Raw genomic sequence first — 27,197 nt, forward strand, 5'->3', positions numbered from 1 at the left:
AACCTCTCCGCACTTTCAGAGCAGGAGAGACTCAAACAGATTTGTAAGCAGTAGCTAAGAGTCTTTACAATGAAAAGGACTAAAGATACAAGACAAAGACAAAACCATAGCATAAAATCCTAAAGAAGATAGAAAGGAATGATATCAAGACTACAGCATCTATCTCTTGCATTTGTTATACTAAGCTCTGAAGTGGACAGGCCATCTGCCCTTGATCTCAGTGTCCTACAAGTTATAATGAGGTAAAAAAAACCAACCTAGTAAGTTCCTGTTTTTCTAAAAAAGGATTTAATGGGAAATGAGAATGAAAAAGAAACAGTATAAGCAATGTCAGTTCTCAAGAGAAGTTTGGAGGGTGGTGGTGTTAAGCCAACTCCAAGTTTATACTTCCTTGTGCTTATTCTCTCCCTTTAATATTTAAATCTGATCATTTACAGCTTTAACTAATTACTTCTAATTGTGTCTTCTGCAGTTTAAGGGAGCAAATTTACTTCTTCCAAAACAACTCTTCAGTCTTTGAAAAGTGTTATGAGGTCTTCTTAAAATTTAACATTCCCAATTCTTCAATCATTTCTGGCATAACAATGTTCAAATTCCTCTCTATTCCTGTCAACCTTCTACAAAGGTGTTTAGTTTTTCTGAAAATATGGTACCTAGAACTGAACATAATACTCTTTAAGTAGTGGGATAACACAGAACAGAATAGAAACCCCTACTTCCTGGATCTGGACACTAAGTTTCTATATTACAACCTAAAACAGCATCTGTGTTTTTTTAAAGTGGCCATGTCACACTTTTGATTCAACTAAAACTCAAAGAAATTTTCACATAAAACAAATATAATCTTCCTACCTAGTACTTATATATAATAGAATTGAGCTCAACCTGAAATTTGCTATTAATCAAATGTGACAATATAAAAAGTACTTACATATTTAAATTCTCTGTAAAAACAATAGTAGATTGTTGACAATCGTTATACATGGGTCCTGAGTACATGGGGGTTCATTTTTATTATCTTATCTACTTTTGTCTGTTTGAAATTTTCCATAGCAAGACTTTTTTAAGTACTTTTTTTAAAATAGAGAGAGAGAGAGCACGTGGGGAGGGGTAGGAGAAGGAGAGAATCTCAAGCAGACTCTGCGCCCAACCTGACTGGGGGCTCAATCCCACCACCCCAAGATCATGACCTGAGGCCAAATCAAGAGTTGGACATTCAACTGACTGAGCCACCCAGGAGCACCTTTAAGTACATACTTTTTTTTTTTTTAAATTGTATTTATTTATTTATTTGAGAGAGCGAAAGCGAGAGAGATCACAGAGAAAGAGGGAGAAGCAGACTCGCCACTGAGTGGAGAACCCCATGCAGCACTGGATCCCAAGTCCCTAAGATCATGACCTGAACCAAAGGAAGACACTTAACCATCAGAGCCACCCAGGCTCCCCAAGTACATACTTTTAAAGAAATCTCTGTACAAACCTTCAAAGGCTCCCCTTCTTACATAATCTACGATCTCATCCTTCTTTTTCCAGCCACATCTTCCACTTTATACCCCTATTTTCCAACTATACAAAGTTCTCTTTTGTCCCTCTTTCATTGTATAAACTTTCTGTGCCTCCATGGTTTAATAGATACTGTTCTTTGAATCTTCATCCATCTAACAAAACCTTACCTTTCTGCAAAGCTGAGTTTAAATATTACTTCTGTTAAGCTTGCACACCTCTAGCCTAGCAAAAAACCTAAGAAGGGGCGCCTGGGTGGCACAGCGGTTAAGCATCTGCCTTCGGCTCAGGGCGTGGTCCCGGCGTTCTAGGATCGAGCCCCACATCAGGCTCTTCGGCTATGAGCCTGCTTCTTCCTCTCCCACTCCCCCTGCTTGTGTACCCTCTCTCGCTGGCTGTCTCTATCTCTGTCGAATAAATAAATAAAATCTTTAAAAAAAAAAAAAACCTAAGCAAAAAGGTTACCAATACTTACAAATGCTTACAAGGTTACAAATGCTTACCAAAGTCAGTGCAACAATTCTTAAGGGTTGGCTTGCCCAAGGTTACAGAACTCTGCTGAGGCAGAGCTGGGACTAGAATTCACTTCTCCTGAGTCCAAATCTAATCATCTTTCCATTTCCACGCATAACTTGATGGTAACATAAACGAGTAGTAGGATTAAGAAAAGGCTTTTCTCATCACCCTAGTACTCATTTTACCAACGGACCAGGGTTTGCTGCTCACACATCAAAAGCAAAGAACAGCGTTCTCTTCCCCCCACTAGCTACGTGGAAGGAGGAGGAATAGAGAAGGAAGCAAGCAAAAATTAAAGACACTACGCGAAGTGTAAGAAGATTCCACCATTCCATAACACGATCTTTCTACCCAAGAAGTAATCATCAGAGAACTCTTCACCTTAGAAAAATGGCGACTCACTCAAAAATCCATCATGCTTTCAGCTTGCTTTGCACCCACCGCTGCACACGGTCCCTGCGCACAAGCAGCTTTCTAGCGGAACCAGTAACTTTTTTGCGGCGATATCTTTAATAATGTATTCACATCTCTCCAGGAGAGAAGCGTCGGTAACCAAGTTTTTAAAAAGCCAGGTTCACAAACCAGCAGCCCCGCTCAACCCCGCTTCACCATCTCCAGGCCGGCAGTCCCCAGGCCGCCAGTCCCCAGTTATCGGTGAATCAGGACCTGTCTCACGGCCAGCTGCCGGGACACTCACCGTGCAACTAACGCGGTACAGACACACTCAATAGCAACTAAAAGCAAAACCTGAGAGTCTTTCTCCCCTTCCTCACCGCCCCTCCCTGGCTCACGTCATCCAGAAGCGCCGAGGACTCGAGGACAACGCTATTAACGGCACTTCCTTGTCACGTGACGGGTTACGCCCCTGCTTGCGCGTGGTCCCTCCCCCTCCGGCCGCGGTCGCAATTACGCTCTCTGCGGCCTGCAGTCCACGGGTTGCTGCTGGCCGAAAACGCAAGAACAACGGGGGCCGGAAAACCTTTAGGCTAAGGGGTGAGCCAGCCAGGATCCTGGGACCTTTCACAGCTTGAGACCGGCAAAAGGAAATGAAACAGGCGGGAACCGGCGGGGATGGGAGGGAAATAGCGGAAGGTGTCATGGCGGCCGCGCTCTGGGTCACGTGCCCGGCAGGCCCGCCTTGGTACTTCCGGTCACGTGTCCTTAGAGTCCTCGCAGCCAGCGATGGAGGAGAGACCCCCCAGTAACAGAGGCTGTGGCGACGGCGGTGGCTACTGGGTTTCAGCGTCTACCCAGCAGCGTCTCTAAGAAGCGCAGCGGAACTCGACCCGACCCAGCCCAGTTACTTACTCCCTGCCCAGGGCAGTAGCTTCCACCTGGTAAGTTTATACCGAAGAATGGGGGTGGGTGGGTGGGTGAGCAGCTGACAGGCCCGGGGACCGCAGGACGGCGCGGATTCTGCCCCATTTCCCTGTGTCCCTGTTGCCGTCGCCACAGCACCTAAGACTGCCGTCTTGGTAGCCCTTTATTGTCCTGAAGAAGGGGGTAGGCGACCCCTAATCTACTGGCCTGTAGGAAGTATGCCCCATTACTAAGAGCAGGGACTCGAAGATTTACCCAAAGCCAGTATCAGACTTGACTCCGGAGAATGAAGGACGTGGAGGCCTCTGCCTGACACAGGATCTCTTCCCGTTAGGAAATGTGCTGTTAAGTCTTTCGGTTTCTGTAGAATGGCTTTCACCGTAGTGTCCGCACACCTTTTGCTTCACCTGTCAGTCCTACCGCTTCTTAAAACCTTCTTAACACGTGTGCCAATCTACACGCCCAGTTTTGGTCTGTGCCCAATTTGATTGTCTTGTAATGATGAAAAATAGACCACCAACCCATGGAAATGTGTAAATATTTTATAAATTCCCCAATGTTCTCAAGAGACAAAACTGACTAAGGAGTATATTTAGTTGACTCTTGGACGCACATTTTGGCGTCTGTGTAGTGGGGGAGGGGGAAGAGCTATAAAAACTTACCCTTTGCCTATTTTAAGACCCAGTTTGAAAAACATACAAAAACTAAGTGGTTTGAAATACACCTTGTAGTAAGTATTAACTCCATGAAGGAGTGGAACAATTTCTCCCCACGAATCCTTACTGTGAACTCAAGTGTACAAAACAGCATCCCTTCATGGAATTGAATTTGGGAGGGCCAAGCCCCACCCAATCCGCTTCCCCTCTTGAAAGAGTTTGAAAACCACTCAACTGGGCTTTAGTAAATAAGCCGAAATTGCCAACCCCAAAATAGATTTTTAAAGTCAAAACTAGAAAAAATGATATAGAGAAGTCACAACAGAAGGGAAGATAATCTCCAGTATCAGGCCTATGGCTTACAGAAGGACTGGGCTCTGGAGAGAACTTTGTACCTTTCAGCAGACCTAAATACTTCATTTGGGAAGGAAAGAGAGATAATTTGACGCCATTAAACCTGTTCTTTTGCCCTCACTCAGCTGACATTTAGCAGTACCGCCGATTGAAAGTTTGAGTTCTCTTAGGTGATTTTATATACACACAGTAGTGCCAGTGTAAATTAGCCATGCAAATGCAGAGAGGGTTCTTTAAAAGTACTAGGAAGATTGGTGCAGAGAGGAATATGTTTAATAAACCAAATGATCAGCTTACTGCATGTACTGCCCCTGAGTCTTTTATCTTCTCCCTGTTGGTTTATCTTTCCACCTTTTAGCCCTGCTTTTCTGTGCTGCTGGGGTTTTTTCCCCTACCATCAGACTGAGCTTTCCAAGCATTTTGACCACTATTTCTACCTCACGGATGCTGCTGCTAGAGATGTCTTGTGCCCTTCCTCTTTTCTCTTTTAGTCTGCCTTCATTGTGGCAGTATCAGGCGTCCAACTAATAAGTAATAAGTCTCTCCCTTCCCCACTTTGATTACCAACTGATTGCTCTCCCAATTTTGATATTGTACTCTTGTCAGCATGCAGTATTTATTAGTGAATATGAGCATACATTCATTCTGTCTTGGTCTCTGTCGCATTTTCCTCCTCCTGCCTCTCCCTGCACTGCTGTAAAATGAAAAAGTGCTTGGTCTCAAAATTGCTACATCAGTTATTCCCCTTAATAGCTTCATTGTGTGTGTGACTTTCATTAAAATGGTAAATTTTGTTCGCTTTTTACATACTTTCAAGGTCCTATTCTCTGTAATGCTGAATTGTTAAAATTTTTTTGGATTGCCTCATAGCAAGCAGCATTCCAGATCTCCATTTTGTATGCTGGCAAATACAGCAGCTCTCTCTATTAATAATCCTCCTTTTAGAGGCTGATATGGAGTTTATATTTCACCTGTTGTCCTTGTTTCTGCCTCATTTATTTCTGCACATTAGAAAGGATGTAATTTAAAGGTTTCTGTTGATCAGTTTCAAATTCTTCCTATCCCTGTTTCCTTCTAAACGAGTTACTGGAATCTCTGAGGGATGATACTGTGATCTCTGAGTAGAGAGCTATAATGCTTCCTGAAGTTTCGCCAAGGATATATGTGCAAAGGTGTCTTATGTATCTTACCAACCCGCTGTTCTTTTAACAACAAGGATCTTAAATTGAATATCACAGATATTTGTTGGACTCTTCATATAGGCCAGATATGTGGCTGGGTGCTGTATTGCAGTGAATACAACACATGCATCCTCTTCCCTTTATGAAGCTTGTAGTCTGTCAGGGGAGACAAACATTAAAAGACTTACTTTAGAAATTAATTACAGTTGTGATAAGTGCTATCAAGAGAACAGAAAGTCTTGGGGCGCCTGGGTGGCACAGCGGTTAAGCGTATGCCTTCAGCTCAGAGCGTGATCCCGGAGTTATGGGATCGAGCCCCACATCAGGCTCCTCTGCTGTGAGCCTTCTTCTTCCTCTCCCACTCCCCCTGCTTGTGTTCCCTCTCTCGCTGGCTGTCTCTCTGTCAAACAAATAAATAAAATCTTTAAAAAAAAAAGAGAGAGAACAGAAAGTCTTGCCTAGTAATTTTGAAACTTAGTACTCTAAGTACCAAAAAAATGATTAAAAGCTAGTTGATAGGAGAGGAGGAGAATGCGCAAAGGCTCAGCAAGGCATGTGCATTTAACTTCAAGCAAATATTTAACTGCAAATGAACTAATCCCTTTACTGGAGGATCTTGCTATTTAAAGAAGTCTTGTGGCAGATAATTTCATAAAGTAAATAATCTTTTAAGTAGGGACACCTGAGTGGCTCAGTCGGTTGAGTGTCCAGCTCTTGGTTTTGGCTCAGGTCATGATTTTGGGATCCTGGGATCCAGCTCCGCTCTGTGCTCTGCAAGGAGTCTGCTTGTCCCTCTCCTTCCCCCTCTACTCCTTCTCCGAGTGCTCACGTGCAAGCTTGCTCTCATAAATAAATGATAAAATCTTTTTAAAAATACAATCTAGGGGCGCCTGGGTGGCACAGCGGTTGAGCGTCTGCCTTCGGCTCAGGGCGTGATCCCAGCGTTATGGGATCGAGCCCCACATCAGGCTCCTCCGCTATGAGCCTGCTTCTTCCTCTCCCACTCCCCCTGCTTGTGTTCCCTCTCTCGCTGGCTGTCTCTCTGTCAAACAAATAAATAAAATCTTAAAAAAAAAAAGAGAGAGAACAGAAAGTCTTGCCTAGTAATTTTGAAACTTAGTACTCTTAAGTACCAAAAAAATGATTAAAAGCTAGTTGATAGGAGAGGAGGAGAATGCGCAAAGGCTCAGCAAGGCATGTGCATTTAACTTCAAGCAAATATTTAACTGCAAATGAACTAATCCCTTTACTGGAGGATCTTGCTATTTAAAGAAGTCTTGTGGCAGATAATTTCATAAAGTAAATAATCTTTTAAGTAGGGACACCTGAGTGGCTCAGTCGGTTGAGTGTCCAGCTCTTGGTTTTGGCTCAGGTCATGATTTTGGGATCCTGGGATCCAGCTCCGCTCTGTGCTCTGCAAGGAGTCTGCTTGTCCCTCTCCTTCCCCCTCTACTCCTTCTCCGAGTGCTCACGTGCAAGCTTGCTCTCATAAATAAATGATAAAATCTTTTTAAAAATACAATCTAGGGGCGCCTGGGTGGCACAGCGGTTGAGCGTCTGCCTTCGGCTCAGGGCGTGATCCCAGCGTTATGGGATCGAGCCCCACATCAGGCTCCTCCGCTATGAGCCTGCTTCTTCCTCTCCCACTCCCCCCTGCTTGTGTTCCCTCTCTCGCTGGCTGTCTCTATCTCTGTCAAATAAATAAATAAAATCTTAAAAAAATAAAAATACAATCTAAAAATAATCTTTTAAGTAAAGATAGATCATCATCAACCTGATTTAAGTGGGACTAACCAATATTTTTCATAAACAAAATATTCTGTGGCTTTTATAGAGGTTTACTGGGAAGAAGTTTTTGCTACCCATGGAGCCATCTTCAAGAAAAATCTGAAAATCACATAAGGCATTGTAGAATATCCCCATTGGTTTTTTCAAACTTTCTAAAACTGGTCTTGTACAATTAACAGAGGTGCTACAAATGAACAAGGAAATTTGCCAAGCAAGTTAGCTGTGAAACAATTGACTAGTCATCCCAATGTTCAGTTACTTATCTCTGATTTATTTTTAATGTTCTCCCAAATGGATTTTAATACAAATGGTTTTACGTGTAGTGACTGAGTTTAATGGTTCCCTCCATCTAATTTGTTCTCCATTTTACAATTTCTCTGTCTTCACTTATCTTTTCTTTCTTACCTTATCTCAGAAAAGTTTTTCTGTTCTTTTCCAAAGCTAGCGCTTTTTATTTGTGTGTATAAGCCCAGTTAATTGTGCGTATAAGACTTGCTCTATCAGCTGTCCTTGCTCACTGCTTTTCCTCCATATATGGACATACTTAAAATTGTCTTAAAATTGCTCTCCCCCTGTCCATAAAGCCTTCCCTCCTATCTTTCAGATTTTGATTCATGTTTCCTAAAATGTGGTTTGTATAGTATACAGTGTAACTTCAGATAGTACAGTTTTTTTATTCTAAGCTGTTATGTGTATTGTGATGAATATCAAAATTAATATTAAAGTATTAAATAGTTCCATAAATGTTATAAAATTTTCTTTATATGTTAAATTTTTAAGATAAATAAAAAACAACTGATACATATTACAGAAATTTTGAAAATAACAAAACAATTGTTTTCTTACACTAACACCCCTAACACTTTCCCATGTTACCTTACAAACCTCTGGTTTGATAGGGAACAAACTCTTGGAAAGACTTTTTTAATAACTACTTTTCTCATTATAGAATATGTATTATAGAAAATCCAGAAAATGAACATTCAAGTTGTCTGTAATTCCCTCACCAATAGGTAACCAGTAGGAAGTTGGGTGTATATCCCTCCAGTCATATATATTTGCAAAATAGCATGGTGGAACTCCAAGGTCGGGCTGACCCAGATTCAAACCTAGCTACTTCCTTGATGCATTGGTAAAGCATCTTGATTTTTTTTTAGATCCAGTTTCCTTTATCTGCAGAATAGAACTAATAATAGAACCTACCCTGGGATTGTTAACTGGGGACTGAATGAGATAATGCCTGTAAAAAACTTAGCCCAGTGCCTGCCACATATTAGTAAGCATTGAGTACTTTTTTTTTTTTTTTAAAACATAAGCTCTACACCCAAGGTGGGGGCTTGAACTCATGACCCCGAGATCAAGAGTTGCATGCTCTACCAACTGAGCCAGCCAGGCTCCCTGCATTCAGTACATTTTAGAGAAGTTTTTTAAATTTAATATGAAATAAACTGCATGCTTTTTTTCCTGCTTTCTTTGATTATCTAACAGTGTATCTTTTCATATCATTAAATAGTCTTATAAAACAGTAGTTTTTCAAACATTTTAAGCAGCAATAACTCTAATCAAAATCTAGGAGGGTATTAAATAAATAAGTCAGTTAAAAGATGGTATTATATTAACAATGTTTATCTTTGTCATGTATGTTTTATATTATAGATATCCAAACTGGAGATTGTAAAACAACTTGGGGAAGTATTTTCAATGGCAAGTGAAAAACAAGTTAATTTATCTCCACCTGCATGACTCAACAGCACTTCATCACACTCTTCATGTCTGGAACTGAATTCCTTGTCTTCACTTTCAAACCTGTTCTTCCTTCTGAATTCTTTCTGTAAATGGCACTACTGTACTAATGTCAGTAGGGCTTGGAAGTGGGGTATGAGCAAGCAGTTGTGACCCCTTCAGTGCTGGCAGTGTCTCTTCATCCTGCTTCCTCAGTATTCCTCCTTGTCCCTTCCTCTCTGTTCTTGCTGCCACCAGTGTTGTTCAGACCCTTTGCTAGTCCTTCTCTTAAGTCTCTCTCGTATTGTCCACAGATTAATTTTTATAAGATACAAATTACTGCCCTATTCAAAAGTCCTTAGAGGTTTTCTGTTGTCTACCATGGTGGCATTCTCCACTGTCTCTATCTTAACCATCCAATTCCATTATCCCATTGATCTTTGTCATGAACTTTATACTATGTCCAGAGCAGACTGCCTACCATTCCTAGCGTCTCAAACCTTTGCCCCAAACTGTTCCCTTTGCCTGTAATGCCTATTTCCTTTTCTCTGTCAAAATCCTTATTTAAGACCCAATTCATAATTAATGTAGGTATAAAAAAGAAGAAACTATTGATACGTGTAGTAATGTGGTGAATTTCAAAAAACAGGTTAGGTGAAACGTTAGGGAGTACATGGTGCATGGTTCCATTTATATGAAAACCTAGGAAAGATGGAAACTAATCTGTGGTGATAGAAATCAGAAAATAGTTGCTGGAGGGTGAGAGGAAGAGAATTGAGTAGAAAAGAACATGAGAGAATTTTTGGAGGTGGTAGAAATGTTCTCTGTCTTGTTTTGAGTAATGGTACAGGGATGTATACAATTGTTGAAATACATCAAACAGATCACCTAAGATGTACACATTTTGGTAGTTTGTTAATTATACCTGAATTTTTTTAAATTGCACTAAAAAACCTATGACAAACCTTTGGTAAAACCTCCTGTGAAGAAATGGCCTCTGAGTCCTAATTCAGAACATTTTTTATCTCCCTTTAGGAACCTCACACATTCTAATTTGTATACACTGAGATATATCTTTCTCACTAACGGGTAGCTCTTTAAAAGCAGAATCGTTATTGTCAGACATTCATCTTTGGATAACCCCTGGACTTGTTGGCTCAGCACAGATTTATTGAATAAAAGTATTCACATTGACCCTTTTTCTTTCTATTCCTCGAGTAGAGTAACCTGTAAAGGTGTACCTATGAAAGGGAATATGTGGCTACTCAAAATTCAAGAAATCGGCTTCAGAGAAATTAAGATTTCACTTTTTACTTGAATTTTTCATTTCTAAATTACTGCTTGAGTGAATTTTTTGATTTTAGCTACATTTGTGGTGAGCATAACTTGTCAGATCACTATATTATACATACGAAACCAATGTGATACTGTGTGTCACCAACAATTAAAATGTATTTTAATCCAGTCATATTTTTCATTAATCCTAAGAGGTGATGGAAGAATTGCTGATTTCCATTATTTGTAATGCCTGCCTCTCTTCCTGATGCTTCTTTCCCCCTATGTCCACATAGAAGTGTTCATCAATTATAACTAATGGCAGATTCAGTATTTTGTTGTTCTCAATTGTTTTAACCTCCAGGAAAAATGCTTCAATAAAGCTTCACTTGTTTGCTCATGGCAAATTTAATTCTTGTACCTAGATATGTTAATTTCTCTAAAATTGTATTTTAAGCTATCCCTGAAGAAGTAAATGTTTTAAAGTTATACTTTAAATTATTTCTTTGGGAATGAAGTCATAACCTCACCAGAAATGACATGCATGGGGCATTTGTGCTATCACTTTCCCCATCACAGCCCATAGCAGACATCGCCATCAATCATGGCTTCTTTCCTCTTAAACCCATACAACCTCAAATTCCTTTCCAGCCTCATATTCCAGACAGCCACACCCAGGCCTCTAGGATTTGGGTTGAGCATTTAAGAAGTAGAAAAGCTGTTTCCTAGGTAATGAATTAGCCACATACAAGTGAGTCTTTGGCCAAGACCTGGAGAACGGTTGAAGACATTTGATTGCTAAATGATGGGGAAAATAGCATCTGAAGTGTTAAGGGTTAAAAGTTTTCTTTTAAAGTGCACAGGAAGAAACTTAGACCAGGAATCAGGAAACGTGGGTGTGGTTTCAGCTCTGAGAGTGGTTCTGGGAAGATCACACAAACCCTGTGGCACTTAGTTGTTTCAGCTGTAAATTGAACTAAACATTCAGTAAGGTTCTAATTCTAAAGTTCTGCAATTCTACATGTAGATTAAAGACAGCATATCTGTAGTCAAGTCATACATTTAAGATTTAGGAATATTACTGAGGAACTAAAAGTAAAATTGAAAATAATTCTGATTAGAATATGTAGAAATTTTAAAAACCTGCAAGTGTCATAAACTGTGTTGTGTAAATTCACACCTGTCACATGAGCAGATTAAATTTGATTTTAAAGGATAATACCATACAACTTTATCTTTAACTTTCAATCAGGGACTTTTTTCTTCCTCATTATTCAGGTTTAGTTTTGGAAAGGACTCCAGAAGTCAACAAATCCGATCCTAATTGAGATATGAAATCTTTTGTCTCTGTTAGCACTTTCTAGGCATCATGGCAACTTCATCTGAAGAAGTTTTGCTGATTGTGAAGAAGGTGCGTCAGAAGAAGCAGGATGGAGCTTTATACCTCATGGCAGAGAGAATCGCTTGGGCACCTGAAGGCAAAGATAGATTTACAATCAGCCATATGTATGCAGATATTAAATGTAAGTCAGCTATACTAAGGTCTGATGGGATATTTGTTAGTAATTTTATTTAAAAAATTGCTCATACAGTCTTTGTGGGTTTTTTATTATAGTATCCCAAAAAATCAACCATATCGAAGTAATTATAAAGTGGGATCCCTGAACATATGTTATTCTGTAATCTGTGATTCATAATAGTTTGTATAATTTTATATATGTAAATCTACATCATGTGAAGATTTCCACAACCTTTTTTTTTTATTAAATTATGATATGTTATTCACCATACAGTGCATCATTAGTTTTTGATGTAATGTTCCATGATTCATTATTTTCACAACCTTCTTTTAGGAGTTGCGTAATAGTCCACTAAATGGTTCTACAATCATGTACTTAATTAGTTTTCTGTTGAAGGACAGTAGGAAGTTTCCAGAATTCTTTTAATGCAAACAATACTGGAGTATAGTTCTGTGGGCTAGTATCTTTGTGAGGTTGTATGTGTGAGGTACAGCCCTGCAGTAGATTTACTGGTTCAGATGGTTCATATGTTTAAAATGTTAATAGATGATGGCAGATTGCCCTTTAATAAAATTGTATCATGTAATCAAGTTGTCTAATTAATCTTTGGCTATGTGGCCATCATCTATTGAGAAGATAGACTCACTTTTTTACTGGACATAGATAGGAGAAATACAGAGCATGGTATCCTTAAAATTGTAGTATCTGATCTGTGACCATTAATATGAATTCACTTATTTTCCTTGACATAAAATTCTTCTCCTAGATGAAATCCTGTGTCGATTTCAAGGAACATGACATCTCAAAAAACAGACAGCCTTCCACATTCAGGTGCTTAGTTTATAAATGTCCTTTGTGTGTGAACAGTTGCCCTAAGGACTTCTGCTTTGCTGCTGGAAATGACCAAGATTTTCATCTATCTCCACTATGAAATAACTTAGAATTTTAACTTTCAAAAGGAAATACTGTTTAAAATTCATCATAATTAAGTACTGACTAAGCTATCTGGTCTTTTGTCCACTTTTCTGGTAATACTATCTCCTTTTAAAATTTTGTGGAAAAGTGCCTCACCAAGTTCCTCCTAGTATTTTTACAAACTAACATTTGTACCAGAAGAAACTCATAAATTAGGATCTATCTCTATTAACATTTCTCTTAAACAGGAAGCTGGTCCTGTAGCTCTGCAAAACACATACTCATTGTGATATCCACAACATACAATAGAATATACCCTTCTCCTATTCTCTCAACAGTTCTGTTATTGAGGAGAGCACATACCCAAATCTAGATCTGTACCAAATCAGTTTTCATTTTAAGTTGAATATTTGAAAGAATACCCATTTCTGAAAGAAGCCACTCAAAGTTATCAATAGCAAATTGCTAAGGTGAAAATCAGCAGTTAAATAAGCTAATTCAAAAACTTCAGGGGGCGCCTGGGTGGCTCAGTCGGTTAAACTTCTGCCTTTAGCTCAGGTCGTGATCCTGGGGTTCTGGGATCGAGCCCCACATTATGCTTCCTGCTCACTGGGAGTCTGCTTCTCCCTCTCCCTCTGTCTGCTGTTCCCCCTGCTCATGCTCTCTCTCTCTCTCTTTCAAATAAATAAATAAAATCTTTAAAAAAAACCAAAACCTCAGAAGTAGGCCTCTCAAAGGCAAAGCTAAGATAGAGAAAGGATAAAGCAATGACTGAGAAAAGATGCCTAGCTAGGGGTGATAGTTTTGTTTTAGAGAAATAGAATACCAGAGTAGGCTGGCTGCCAGTGTAAGTTGCTCTATATTGCTATTTTTGGTTAAGATATTTTATTTAAACTGTGGTCTGGAAGCGGCATCTTTATTGAAAAAGTTTGTTTAGAAGCTGGGTGGTTTGGGTTTCAAGCTCTAGGCAGCTTGTTTCACACTACCAAGACTCTCCCATTTCATGGGACAAAGTCCCTCCATCTCTCTTCCCCTGACAAAGAGAAGCACTACTATTGCCATGAGGCCCACTACTTTTAAGAGTACAAGTTCTCCATTATGTAGGTGTGTTTTGATGTTCCCAGCCTCAATTTATTATGAAAAGTTTCAAAGTTATAAGAAATTTTAAGAATGGTATAGTGCATACCTTTATAACATATCCCACTTACTATTGTGTGTGTATACACTTCGACTGCTCTGTAATGTTTTCACACCAAGAAATTTTTAGTAATAAATATCCAGAACATTGTTATGTTTCCCCAGTTGTCTCAATAATGTTTTACGCAGCAGTGATTTTTCTTTTTGTAACTATAGCTAATCTGGCTTCACAGGTGGAGTTGTAGTCTCTTCAGTCTTTATAGGCTTGTCACATACCACTTTCTGATTATGTTTGCTTGTCGCTTCAGGGTTTTCTCTGATTTATTTGTGTAGACCTTTATTTCTCAAAAACTGGAAGTCAGGTCTACAGGCATGATTATACTCCAGTTAAACCCTCGCAGCAAGAACACCACATAGGTGGTGGTATTTACTTATTCCAACCCCTCAGAAAGCCCGTAGTGTGAGGTTGCCCCACCCACTTTAGATGAAACTAAGTTTCATCCCTTGGTTAAAGTGATGAAACCAGATCTCTCAAATGTAAAATTATGTATTCTTCTTTGCAATTAGTAAGACATGGGCTGTGTTTTGGAGTTTTTTGAACTACGACAGATCATTTTTATTAATGATTATGTTTTTCGGAGTCAGCTATTCAGGACTCTGGTTGGCTATTTAGAGATCTGCCCCAGTGGAATGGAAACAAAAGCCCTTTAGTATCTTGCGGTAGAGATAGTGGTGAGAAGTGCCACACAAAGAGGATGCTGAAGGAGGAAGCAGAGTGTTAGCAGTGAATTTGTTACACTGCTCTGATTATTTGGGATTATTTGAGAAGAGGGCATTTCTGCAGAAGCATTAAGATTGGAGCAGGGCAGCTAACGCCCAAAGGAATTCTGAATCTTCATGGGAGGAGAAGTAGCCTATTGTAGGACAGTTTTCAGTGTGGGTGTCCTCATCTAATTTGCCTCATGCTTCTTTTTAGGCCAGAAAATCAGTCCAGAAGGAAAAGCTAAAATTCAACTTCAGCTGGTGTTGCATGCAGGGGACACAACTAACTTCCATTTTTCCAATGAAAGCACAGCCGTGAAAGAGCGAGATGCAGTGAAAGACCTTCTTCAGCAGCTGCTGCCCAAATTCAAGAGGAAAGCAAATAAAGAGCTGGAAGAGAAAAACAGGTGAAGGGGGAAAAGGATAAAGAGACACTAGATTCTCTCTGGTTTCTTAGGAGAGTAACAGCTTGTTATTTCTTATCCTTTGTGCAGCATTAAATTAAATTAACTGTCTTAAGCCTAACATCTGATGAGGAGCACAGCTGAGACTCAAAGGTGATAAGGTCCTTTCATTCCTTCTCCCGGTTCTCTGTCGCCAAGATGACACGAAACCATTAGAAGTGCTTGCGAATGAGAAACCTGAAAGAAATCATATTGTAAAAAAGTAGAGAAGTCATATAAAATAATGAGTTTCTGATAAGACAAATTAATCTGTCACCAATATCTTCCAGGCCATCCCTGCTTAAGTCTCCAAGTGCTTATCAGTGAGAAATTGGTGGCCGGAATATCTCAGGCGTACCTCCTCTCTCCCCTTTCACCTTTATTTGTGAAAGAGAATACAGTACAGTACAAATACAGCCACGGTGACCTTTGTATCACTGGATATAGAGATGAGTAACACCAAATCTGTACCCTCAAAGAGTTTAGACTTTGCTTCTTCAGACTTCCATTTATCTTCATTTGTTTTCCAAAAATGACTTTTTGTTTGTTTTCATACTAACAAATGAACTAAATGCCAGCATCATAAAATGAAAGTCGAGTGTCTCGGGGTTTCATGTTGTTAAAATCTTTTTTAAAGTGTTTCATAAATAGTGTTTTATTCTAGAAGTTCAATATATTCAATATATTCTATCACCAGAATGCTGCAAGAAGATCCTGTTTTATTTCAGCTTTATAAAGACCTTGTTGTGAGTCAAGTGATCAGTGCTGAGGAATTCTGGGCCAATCGTTTAAATGTAAATGCAACAGAGAGTTCTACATCCAATCATAAGCAGGATGTTGGCATTTCTGCAGCATTTCTGGTATGTGACCCTTCTACATTTCTGCAGGGGGAGAAAGAAAGAAAACCCTGGTATATGTGTTAACAATACCACTTCTTGCGGCGCCTGGGTGGCTCAGTTGTTAAGTGTCTGCCTTCGGCTCAGGTCATGATCCCAGGGTCCTGGGATTGAGCCGTGCACCGGGCTCCCTGCTCAGCAGGAACCCTGCTCCTCCCTCTCCCACTCCCTCTGCTTGTGTTCCCTCTCTCGCTGTCTCTCTCTCTCTGTCAAATAAATAAATAAAATCTTAAAAAAAAAAGCCATTTCTTTTGTAAAACGTAGCGTTTCCTTGAATTTAAATCAGTGAATACTTTGGTATNGCTCCCTGCTCAGCAGGAACCCTGCTCCTCCCTCTCCCACTCCCCCTGCTTGTGTTCCCTCTCTCGCTGTCTCTCTCTCTCTGTCAAATAAATAAATAAAATCTTAAAAAAAAAAGCCATTTCTTTTGTAAAACGTAGCGTTTCCTTGAATTTAAATCAGTGAATACTTTGGTATCTGTGGTATTTGTCTAAAATATTTTAAAAATATATGCAATATTTTTTAAATAGATACTTTTTGCCAGCTATACTTTTTTTCTTGGGTACTTGACCCTAACATGCTGGAAATTAAAGGGACTTTAATAAAAAGAATCTTTTAGTAATTGGACTAATACTTGTTTCCCCTAATTCTTCTAAATTTAGAACTTTCTAATACCTTTTTTTTAATGATTGCTGTATTTATAATGCAGAGTTAAATGTGTAATGACCATCGTGTTAATTAAGATTTATAAAATGTATTTTAGTGAAAAATTGGGAATACCTTACCTGTAGAATGAGAAAGTGGGATTCATTTAATCTATACTCTGGTGGAACCAAAGCAGTAGTTATGCATTTAACAAAAATTTGAGTACCAATTATATGTTTAGCATCTTCCTGGGTGCTTAGTAGTGAATTGAATTAATAGGGCCTTTCCTAAAGAAACCAGTCAGATAATATTTATCTAGTAACCAAGGTTTATAGCTGCTTTGGTAACTGTACAAGTATTATGTTAAAGCTCAACTAGCTATCTGCCTTTGGTCACACTTACATACCTATTTGACCATGTTGAATTTTCAAGGAAGCAGATTTTACACATCAGTAAGATTATGTGAAACCAAGCCAGGCTTCTTTGAGCCGTTTCTCAATGCCAAAAGTAAGGGTGAGGAACTTAATTTCTATCTCTGTCGTTTATTCAGAAAGTCTGTTTTGCCACCTTTGTCCAGTGTCTGTTATATGCTACACATCTTCCCCCAATATTCCAATGACTACATATTTGTGGTCTTTATTTTAGGCTGATGTCCGGCCCCAAACAGATGGATGTAATGGTCTGAGATACAATTTAACCTCTGATATCATTGAATCCATATTTAGGACCTATCCAGCAGGTAAGAAGAATCAGCTTTTCCACATGGTTGAAGTGTTTCTTTGGATGAATTCAGTAATACACTAGTGGAAAAACAGAAAGCTTAACCTTTATTCCTGATGAAGTGCAGTAAAATATGTGAAGACATATGGTTGTTATTAACGGGTCATTATATAATGTGCTGTCATCAGTTCGTAAGATGACTTTCCCATTCTTCCATCAGTGGTTCTTAAACTTTTTTACCCTTCAGCATATCTGCACAAAATGACCTGCTCCAGAGGTATCAGTAAATGAGTCTCTACAGCAGTAATTCACATCATCCTTTATGCTGCCTCAAGTGACCTTTATAACCCACAAATCCTTACCCTTGCAGAAAGCATCCTAAAAGTATAAATGACCTGACCCCAGCCTTAGTAATTTATGCTGTGCAGCCAAGGTTGAGAGCACCATGTCAGTTATTCTGCTGACCAAACAGTACTTTCTCCTCACTCCTGCTCCATTAGTCCTTTGAAAACATTTCTTGAGACCCCATGGGACTCAAGTATTGTGTCACTGCCACCTCTATAAAATCCTGACTTCTTTGGGCAGGTACAAACCTCCCCTTTGCTTCTATAGCAGCTTGTGTCTGCCTCAAAGAGTTATCAAGTTGTAATGTAATTATTTTCATATTTTTCTGATAGTAATAATTATATAGTGTTTATTATATACCAGACTCCATTCTAAGGCTTTTATGTATATTAACTCATTTAGTCATTACAAATAATCCTGTGAAGTGGGTGCTCTTACGTACCTTCATGTAACAGATGAGGAAAAAAGATGCAGAGAGATTACGTAATTTTCACAAGATCACATAGATAGTAAGTGGCAGACCTAGGATTTTAAACTCAGACTCTCTGGCTCAGGAGACCATGCTCTCAACCTCTTTGCTCGTTCGACTCTGAGCTTCAGGAATGTGCTGCACCGATAGTCTGTTGGGTATTGATTCTTGGTATTTCTGCTAAAACTTTGAAACTTGTTCATTGTCTTGGCGCAAAATAAGGTTTTTTTGTAATTTGTTAAGATTCATAAAGGTAGTGTATCACCTAATCTCTCAAGTTATATTTCATATTTACAGTTAGATGATTATATATGGTATGTAAAGTTGAGTAGTTCGATCTAGTTTTTGCTGTTAGTCTATATTTTGATTAATTTGAGAGATTTTAAGAAATTGAAATTCTGTATGTAAATATTATGGTTTTTTTCTACAGTAAAAATGAAATATGCAGAAAATGTTCCCCACAACATGACAGAAAAGGAATTTTGGACACGTTTCTTTCAGTCCCATTATTTTCACAGGGACCGGCTGAATACAGGGTCAAAGGACCTCTTTGCAGAATGTGCCAAAATAGATGAAAAAGGTAACTGTTTATCCCTGACATACATTAAATTTAATTTACTGCTCTCTAGTCATAGTGCTCTTAGTGAACTTTTTATTTCTGAGGAAGGTCAGTGTTGACCAACTTTTTATTTCATTGATTTTCTAGGGTTAAAAACAATGGTTTCATTAGGAGTGAAAAACCCACTACTTGATTTGACAGCTTTGGAAGATAAACCATTAGATGAGGTAAGTGGTATTAAAAGAATTTATGAGAGGGTGCCTCGCTGGCTCAGTTGGTAGAGCATGGGACTGTTAATCTAGGGTTTGTGGGTTCGAGCTCCATGCTGGGCGTAGAGCCTACTAAAAACAAAAAACATATATTTTTTAGGGTTTTATTTATTTATTTGAGCAAGAGACAGAGAGAGCATGAGTGGGTGGAGGGGCAGACGGAGAGGGAGAAGGATAGGCAGACTCCCGGCTGAGCACAGTCCCTGATGCAGGGCTTGATCCCAGGATCCTGAGATCACCACCCAAACCAAAATCAGATGCTTAACCAACTAAGCCACCCAGGAGTCCCACAAAAAACAAATTTTAATTTTAAAGAATTTATGAGACGGGGCACCTGGGTGGCACAGCGGTTAAGCGTCTGCCTTCAGCTCAGGGCGTGATCCCGGCGTTATGGGATCGAGCCCCACATCAGGCTCTTCTGCTATGAGCCTGCCTTCTTCCTCTCCCACTCCCCCTGCTTGTGTTCTCTCTCTTGCTGGCTGTCTCTGTCTCTGTCGAATAAATAAAAATAAAATCTTTAAAAAATAAATAAATAAATAAAAATAAAAGAATATATGAGAGAAAACAGTCTTCCTAGTCTTCAACTAGTTTAAAAATTGCCTTCAATGTAGATTCTGTGCTTTTGAGAATATAAAGAAAATTTCATTATTTGGAGCGATTTATTAGAAATGCTTGTCAGTAGCACTGTTTGCTGTTAAAATTGCCGTGAAAAATTGAAATTCCTACATGACTTGCCAAAACTTTTTTAAAAGACCTTTGCTCCCGTTGGTACTTCTCTAGGTAATGTGAAGTCTTAACGTATTTGTGAATCCAGATTTATTCTCTGATGTTATTCTGAAGAAATGTGGATAAATATCAGTAGGCCAAGAAAAGATAAACATTTTTCCATAGAGCACTGTTTGTCAGATCTAGAGCATGTCTGTGACCCTTAGCCCACACTAGTTCCAATATGTGTCAACAGCTAGCCCTCCAAGTATGCGCCACCTATCTCCGAATCGTGACTGCAGACTTACAGATACATCCAGTCGCGGGAAAAGATGGGATCCCTTTTGGTTGAGTCAAATTCTGTTCCCACCCCTATCTTCTAAGCTAGAAGCCTGCCTTCCTCAGTTATTGTCTTCACACTCAGATTTTCATTTTCTTACCTTTCTTTTGGTTCCTCTTCTGCTGGCCACATACATGTTTTCTAAACTTTTTCCTTTATTTTAGTGTATGGTACTCACGAGGTGAGGAAACCAATGTTAAACTTTTGACCTACAGTCTTTAGCAGAAAATAATCCTTGGTGCCCAGATGAGTCATTTCCTTAATGAAATTGAGTTTTCTTGGTAATTCTCCACATTCAGGCACTTTCTTTGTGAATTTTAACATATTAAAACATGGCCCTGCCCTCCTTAATCATCCTGAAAAAATGAAGCTTTGTGAAGCTTAGAGGTATAGCTTAACGTGGGGAAAATGTGCCTTTTTTTTTTTTTTTAAGATTTTATTTATTTATTAGAGCACAAGTAGGCAGAGACTCACTGCTGAGCAGGAAACCTGATGTGGGACTCGATCACCAGACCCTGGGATCATGCCCTGAACTGAAGGCAGACACTTAACCAACTGAGGCACCCAGGAGCCCCATTAGTGCTTTTTAAGAAAAAATAAATAAAAATGATGGTATGTTGGGGTGCCTGGCTGGCTCACGTGGAAGAGCATGCTACTCTTGATCTCAGGATTGTGAGTTTGAGCCCCACTTTGGGTGTAGATTACTCAAATAAAAATTTTTTAACTTTAAAAAAAAATGATGGTATATAACACATATTCATGGGTGCCTGTGTTCTTCACTTTGCCTATTATCATTGTCAGTTCAAGCTCAACCATAGTTGTTAAGCGCATAGACTGTAAAACCAAACTACCTGGCTTAGACTCTGTCATTTTTTTTTTTTTATCATTTCTAAGCCCAGTTTTCTTATAAAATGAGGTTGATAGTACTGACCTTAGCGGGCAGTAGGAAAATTGAGGAGATGTTGGTTAAGGGTACCAACTTGCCACTAGCAGATGAATAAGTTCTAGCGATCTAATGCACAGCGTATAGTCAACAATGCTGTGCTATAAACTTCAGAGTTGCTGTATCTTAGTCGTCCTTACCACAAAACAGGAAATGATAATTACATGGCATGACAGAGATGTCAGCTTTAGGGTAATCATATTGCAATATATAAATATCAAGTTAACACATTTTATACATTTAACTTATGAAATGTTAATGTGTCAATTGTATCTCAGTGGAAAAAATGCAATACAGAAAAGATGTTGACTTTATAGGATTGCTACAAGAGTAGAAGAGTGTGGTACACAGTGAGGGCTTAACAAATAGTAGGTGTTAACCATTATTTATGTTTTTTAGTGCCTGCCCAGTATTCCGTGGTATGGAAATGTAAATATTAATATAACCAATCCCCTTAATAGAAATGTTGGGTGATTCAGTTTTTCCTTTGGTGCCTCTTTTTCCTCTGTCATCCTCTAGCTGTTATAATTCTCCCATGATGTGGCCTCGGGCCACCTTCAGGATACATTGTCTTCACTCCATTGCTTTAAATACTAATATGTAATGATGTATCCCAGGTAGCGCTGGTCTCTTTGACCCCAGAACTCCAAAATTATACATCCACCTGCTTACTTGCTGTCTTCCCTTGGATACTTCACAGACACCTCGGCATAGATGCACAAAATGGAGCCTTTTATTCCTCTCTTAAACATATTTCTTCCTGGGTCTTCCCTGTCTCAAAAAAAAAAAAAAATTACCACTGGAACGCCTCAGTGGCTCGGTCATTTAAGCATCTGCCTTCAGCTCAGGTCATGATCTTGGGGTCCTAGGATCGAGTCCCATGTCGGGCTCCCTGCTCAGTGGGGAGTCTGCTTCTCCTCCCTCTGCCTGTCTGTCCCCCAGCCCACCGCTTATGTGCGTGTGCCCACACTCCCATTCTCTCTCTCTCTGAAATAAATAAAATCTTAAAAAAAAAAAAATTACCATGGACCTTGTTGCTCAAGCCAAAACCTGGAAGTCTCCTTGATTCCTCCCCTTCCTTTGCCTCCAGCATTCAGTTCATCAGCAAGTCCTCTATAACACATCTCTGATTTGTCTACGTCTGTCCGTCTCCACCTTACACCCTCTCACTGTTACTAGGCTACTGCCATTTTTGTCTTGATTGCTTTCATTAGCTTCCTAATTGATACTCCTGTTTCCACTTTTGTTTCCTATAGTTACTTTCCTCTAGCAGTAAGTTATAAATCAGATCATAATAGTTTCCTGTGTAAAACTCTTATGGATTCTCATTGAACTTAAAATAAAATCAAAATTGCTGCAAGGCTCTTCTTGACTTGGCCTCTGCCTGCTTCTACCTCAGTTTGGGCCACTTACACTCATTCATGCTCTAGATATCTAGATATGAATTTCCTATCCTGCATTTTTTAAGAATTAATCTTTATTCCCTTCTAATGTCTTATAAAATATTTTGAAGAAAATGTATAAGTTTGCTGAAGCATCTTTTTCAGGTGTTACCACTTAATATAGGTTATTTGCAAGAAGAAAAAGTACTGTTCATTTGAGATAAAGACATTATTAACTCCACTTTGTTAGGGATTAGTCCTTTCCCCTTCTCCCTCTCTGCCTTACCAGTGTCATTACTGAGAAAGAATGTTCACCAGTCCATCCCCAGTGATTGTCATCTTCTCTTTTCAAAATGACTAGCTGGAGTTAGATGTGTGGTCATTCATAATGTAACAGATTGATCCTAGATTAATTATGATCTCTTCCCTGTAGAGGGCTTTTAAAATTCCTTTTATCGTTTCATTTCTGTTTTTAAAAGACCATAGTGGGGATTCTATTGGAAGGGAGGTGTGTGATATATAGATAGTTCTGTTCTAAGACTTAGAGGAAAATGTTCTTCCTTTGAATTTGGATTGGCTACTTCCTCTCTTGTAGCACATAGAAGTCTTAACTATGTGTACTGACTTACAGCCCAGCACCCTACTAACTTGTATTCTGGGTCCTTTGGCACAAAGTCTTAACAACTTTCTGTCTATAAGGCCCAGCACAAACTCAGTACATGTTTGAAAATACCTGTTTCTCCAATATCTCATTTTACAGAGCTTGGAAAAATTGACTACCCTTGCTTAGACTAATACTTAAGAAGTTATAAAGCCAGAATTTGAATCCATATTTATGTGACTCCAAAGTCCATGCTTTTTTTCACTGTATTCTGTTTCTTCATTTAATATTTTGCTAGCTAGATCCAAAACTGCTCTTTAAAAAAATTCACAGTTTGGGGCACCTGGCTGACTCAGTCAGTAGAGCATGCAACTCTTGATCTCAGGGTTATTAAGTTTGATTCCCCAGATTGGGTGTAGAATGACTTAAAAACTTTTTTTAAAAAGTACGCAGTCTTAAGTTTTTTGTTGTTTTTTTAAGATTTTATTTATTCGAGAGAGGAAGAAAGAGCACCAGCAGGGGGGAGGGGCAGAGGGAAAGGGAGAAGCAGACTCCTTGCTGAGCAGGGAGCCTGATGCGGAGCTCCATCCCAGGACCCTGGGATCATGACCTGAGCTGAAGGCAGATGCTTAACCGACTGACCCACCCAGGCACCCCAAAATGCACAGTGTAAGATTAAGATTATTTTTGTCATGTCAGAAGGAGCATATTTTATTTTTTATGTGTATGTAACTTTTTAAATATTTATCTGTAAAAATTGAGTAATGCTTACAATTAATGTAGTCCCATCATCCAGAAAATTTTTTCAGCTAAGCATATCTCTCGTAATGGATGAGAAAACCGGAACTTTATTTTGATTTTTAATCTTCCAAATTGTTTCTCATAGGGCTATGGCATCTCTTCCGTGCCATCTACTTCTAATTCTAAATCCATAAAGGAGAATAGTAATGCTGCCATCATCAAGAGGTTTAACCATCACAGTGCCATGGTCCTGGCAGCAGGTCTCAGGAAGCAGTTAAGTATACATGCAAAAGTGCAGTAACTGGGCTTTTTAAGGTAGCCAGATGGAGTTGTGTTGTTGTTCTGCTTGTGATTTTTAACATTTTCCCCCTTTGTTTTAAGAGAAGCACAAAATGAACAAAATGGTGAGCCCAGCAGCATCGATGGAAATTCTGGAGATGCAGATTGCTTCCAGCCAGCAGTCAAAAGGGTATGGGTAAAAAGTTCAGAAGGTTTAGAGCTCAGGTTTCTCCAGATACCTTGTTTAACTGCTAGAATTTTATGTTAATCCTTGACGATTTCAAATGACTCTGTTCTTCTGACCAAGACATTAAGCATTTGGCATGAATTGTAGAACGTTTTAAAGAATACTTTCTCGGTTTTAACTTGCCAGCCAGCTTTCCATGCACTCTTGTCTGTTAACTGTTCTTATTGGTTTTGTTCTCTTTTTTCCTTCACATGTACACATACACACATATTGACATACAGTTTGTGTTCTGGGCAAGAGTATTCAACAAAGGCAATATGACAGGAAGAAAAACTAAAGGTTTGTGTATATGATTTTAAAAGATAGGATTGGGGCCTCATGTTAAACCTAGCATTTCAGAGTTAGAAATGTGTTCTTATTAAATATCAGAGAAATCATTTGGGGCTGTGGGGAAATATGGACAGAATTATCTACTTCCATATTTCTTTCCTTGAAACTTTGCCAAGCTACTCTACCTCTCTGTTTTTTCAAATTCCTCCCCAATTATGAAAACATATGGTAAGAGTTTTCTTAGAGGGCAATAAGGCAATATGTATTAAAATTTTAAAGTCTGTGCCCTTAATTCCATTTTTGGGACAGCATTACATTTTGAACAGTTATTTAAAAAGGAAAAGATGTGCAGTTGTTTAGACACAAATACTCATTACAGTGTTATGAAATAGCAGACATTCTAATAATAGTGTCTGTGGTATGTTCATACAATAGAGATTGGTGCAGCCATGAATAATTTAAAAAGGATTAATGACATACTGAATTAAAAAGAGTTCACATATACCATAACAGTAGTTTAGTTCATAAAAAATTAAATTCAAGAAACCAGGGGCACCTGGGTGCAGCACCTGGGTGACTCAGTCAGTCGGTTGAGTGTCTGCCTTAGGCTCAGGTCATGATCTCCCGGGATCATGAGCCCTGCATCAGGCTCCCTGCTCAGTGGGGGAGTCTGTTTCTCCCTCTGCCCCTCACCCCACTCTCATGCTGTCTCTCACACGCTCTCTCTCAAATAAATCTTTTAAAAAATAAATTCAAGAAACCTTGAGTTGCTGAAAATATTAGGGGGTAGGAAACAAAAATGAGTAAGAGTTCTTATCCTCAAAGAGTTTAGTGTCTATAGGGAAGACGAAATCAAGTTCTTCCCAAAATAAAACTTGAAATATACTAATTGTTATTTATAGTAGGAATCAAAGAAAATAAAAATTCATTAATTAAATAAATGAAAAAGCTCACAGAACATGCTATGTGATACAATTTCACATATTAAAAAAAGTTCATAAACTTTTTAAAAACGCCTTCAAAAGAATACACTAAATGGTTATCTTTCCGTAAAGGAATCACAGATGAGTCTTACGCTTTAGTTCATGTTTCTGTAACTTAATGTTTCTACAGGCTTATACACTTTCAAAATTAACAAAGCCGGGGTGCCTGGGTGGCTCAGTCAGTTAAGCATCTGCCTTTGGCTCAGGTTGTGATCCTGGGGTCCTGGGATTGAGCCCTGCATTGGGCTCGCCACTCAGTGGGGTGTCTGCTTTTCGCTGTCCCTCTGAACCTTCCCCTTTTCTCGTGCTCTCACTTTCTCTTTCTCTGTCTTAGATGAAAAAATTAAAAAATCTTCAACAAAGCTAGTAAGATTTTTTTTCTTTTTAAGTTTTTATTTAAATTCTAGTCAGCATATGATTCAATATTACATTTCAGGTGTACAGTATTTGTTTTTAAAGATTATATTCATTTATTTGAGAGAGCATGAGCAGGGGTGGGGGAGTGGAGAAGACTTCCCTGCTGAGCAGGGAGCCCAACACAGGGCTCAATCCCAGGACCCCTAGATCACGACCTGAGCCAGAGGCAGCCACTTAACTGACTGAGCCACCCAGGCACCCCTACAACTTAGTGAGTGATTCAGTACTTACATATTGCATTACCTGGTGATCATCACAAGTGCACTCCTTTAAAAAATATTTATGAGCTGAATAAATATTTTTTTTCTGACTAAGAAAAGTAAAACTAAAATGAAAGTTAGAGAGGAGTTTAAGGTGAAATCTAGGAAATGATGCTTTTCTTTGCAATACTGTGCACTAAGTACATTTGATTCTCGGTAATTAAAGACGTGTCAAAAATCATGGTGTGTGAATTTTCACAATGTTCAATAATAAATGCTGGTTCTAGACATTCTTTCAAATCAGTGGTTTGAAATAGTCTGATGTATGTTTTGCAGAAGAGTTTTATAGAATGAGAGATTCAGAAGTAATTAAATAATAGAGTCCTTATTTTTATGGAGTTTCCGGTTAGGTATGAGAGGTCACCAAATGAGGGCTTGGCAGAAGTGTAGTATTTGGGTTATCATGGGAGGTTAGATTAAGGACATGACTTAGGTAAGGAACAGCAGGGGTAGAAATGCACTTGATCTTATGTGGAAAAGTAATGAAGATTAGATTTTGGTATGCCTTGAAGTTGGTAGAAAGGTGAGTGGAGAGTTGAGAAAGTAGTAAAAAAATTCGCCTAGGTAAAGTGGGAGACTGATGAATGTGTTATCTGGATATTGTACTGTGGTCAGTTCTGTTCCTATGCAAGGGGACTATTCAAACTGTCCATATAAGGCAGTTTCAATACTAAGTTTTCAGGTTGATCTTTTTTGAGAGGATCTTTTTTGAGAGATATTTAATAACCAGAACGTTTTGATCCTACCCTTGGTGTAGCTATGGATGAGGGTTGACCAGATGAATTTCATAACTACATAAGGGATGAAATATTGTTGAATTACTTTCCCAAATGGCCATGTAGATTGCTTTCTTATGTCTTTTATAATTAACATAGGCTATAGAAATTTAGCAGTCTTCTGCTAGCACAGGAGAAAACAGGTTAGTAGAACAGAAGTAAACCCAAACACATGGAGGAATTAAATAAACATCATAAATGCAGTAATTCAGAATCCATAGGAAACAACAGATTAGTCTACAAATGGTGTTAGGAGGA

At 38.9% G+C, this 27,197-nt stretch overlaps 2 protein-coding genes across 10 annotated transcripts in view; one reads left to right on the top strand and one right to left on the bottom strand.

Moving 5' to 3' along the window:
• The window catches only part of HPS5 (HPS5 biogenesis of lysosomal organelles complex 2 subunit 2), a 47,518-nt gene extending 44,577 nt beyond the window's left edge, over nucleotides 1–2,941 (bottom strand). For 6 of the 9 annotated variants that reach the window (XM_019806833.2, XM_034646482.1, XM_011233496.3 and 3 more), the window contains exon 1: nucleotides 2,401–2,804. The gene's annotated coding sequence lies outside the window, so the exon portion shown is untranslated. Of the gene's footprint in view, nucleotides 1–2,400 lie in introns of all 9 variants that reach the window. The other 3 variants (XM_019806832.2, XM_019806831.2, XM_019806830.2) reach the window with 3 other exon arrangements.
• Nucleotides 2,942–3,110: 169 nt separating this feature from the next.
• GTF2H1 (general transcription factor IIH subunit 1) overlaps nucleotides 3,111–27,197 on the top strand; it is a 37,770-nt gene continuing 13,683 nt past the window's right edge. Inside the window, exons 1-9 of the mRNA XM_002926153.4 lie at nucleotides 3,111–3,356; nucleotides 11,670–11,838; nucleotides 14,864–15,056; nucleotides 15,790–15,952; nucleotides 17,279–17,372; nucleotides 18,598–18,747; nucleotides 18,874–18,953; nucleotides 23,853–23,980; nucleotides 24,089–24,176. Of these exons, the coding sequence (XP_002926199.1) occupies nucleotides 11,685–11,838; nucleotides 14,864–15,056; nucleotides 15,790–15,952; nucleotides 17,279–17,372; nucleotides 18,598–18,747; nucleotides 18,874–18,953; nucleotides 23,853–23,980; nucleotides 24,089–24,176 (1,050 nt within the window). The 5' untranslated portion in view covers nucleotides 3,111–3,356; nucleotides 11,670–11,684. The remainder of the gene's footprint in view (nucleotides 3,357–11,669; nucleotides 11,839–14,863; nucleotides 15,057–15,789; nucleotides 15,953–17,278; nucleotides 17,373–18,597; nucleotides 18,748–18,873; nucleotides 18,954–23,852; nucleotides 23,981–24,088; nucleotides 24,177–27,197) is intronic.

This window comes from Ailuropoda melanoleuca, chromosome 16 (genome assembly GCF_002007445.2).
Source record: "Ailuropoda melanoleuca isolate Jingjing chromosome 16, ASM200744v2, whole genome shotgun sequence".
Lineage (NCBI taxonomy): Eukaryota > Metazoa > Chordata > Mammalia > Carnivora > Ursidae > Ailuropoda > Ailuropoda melanoleuca.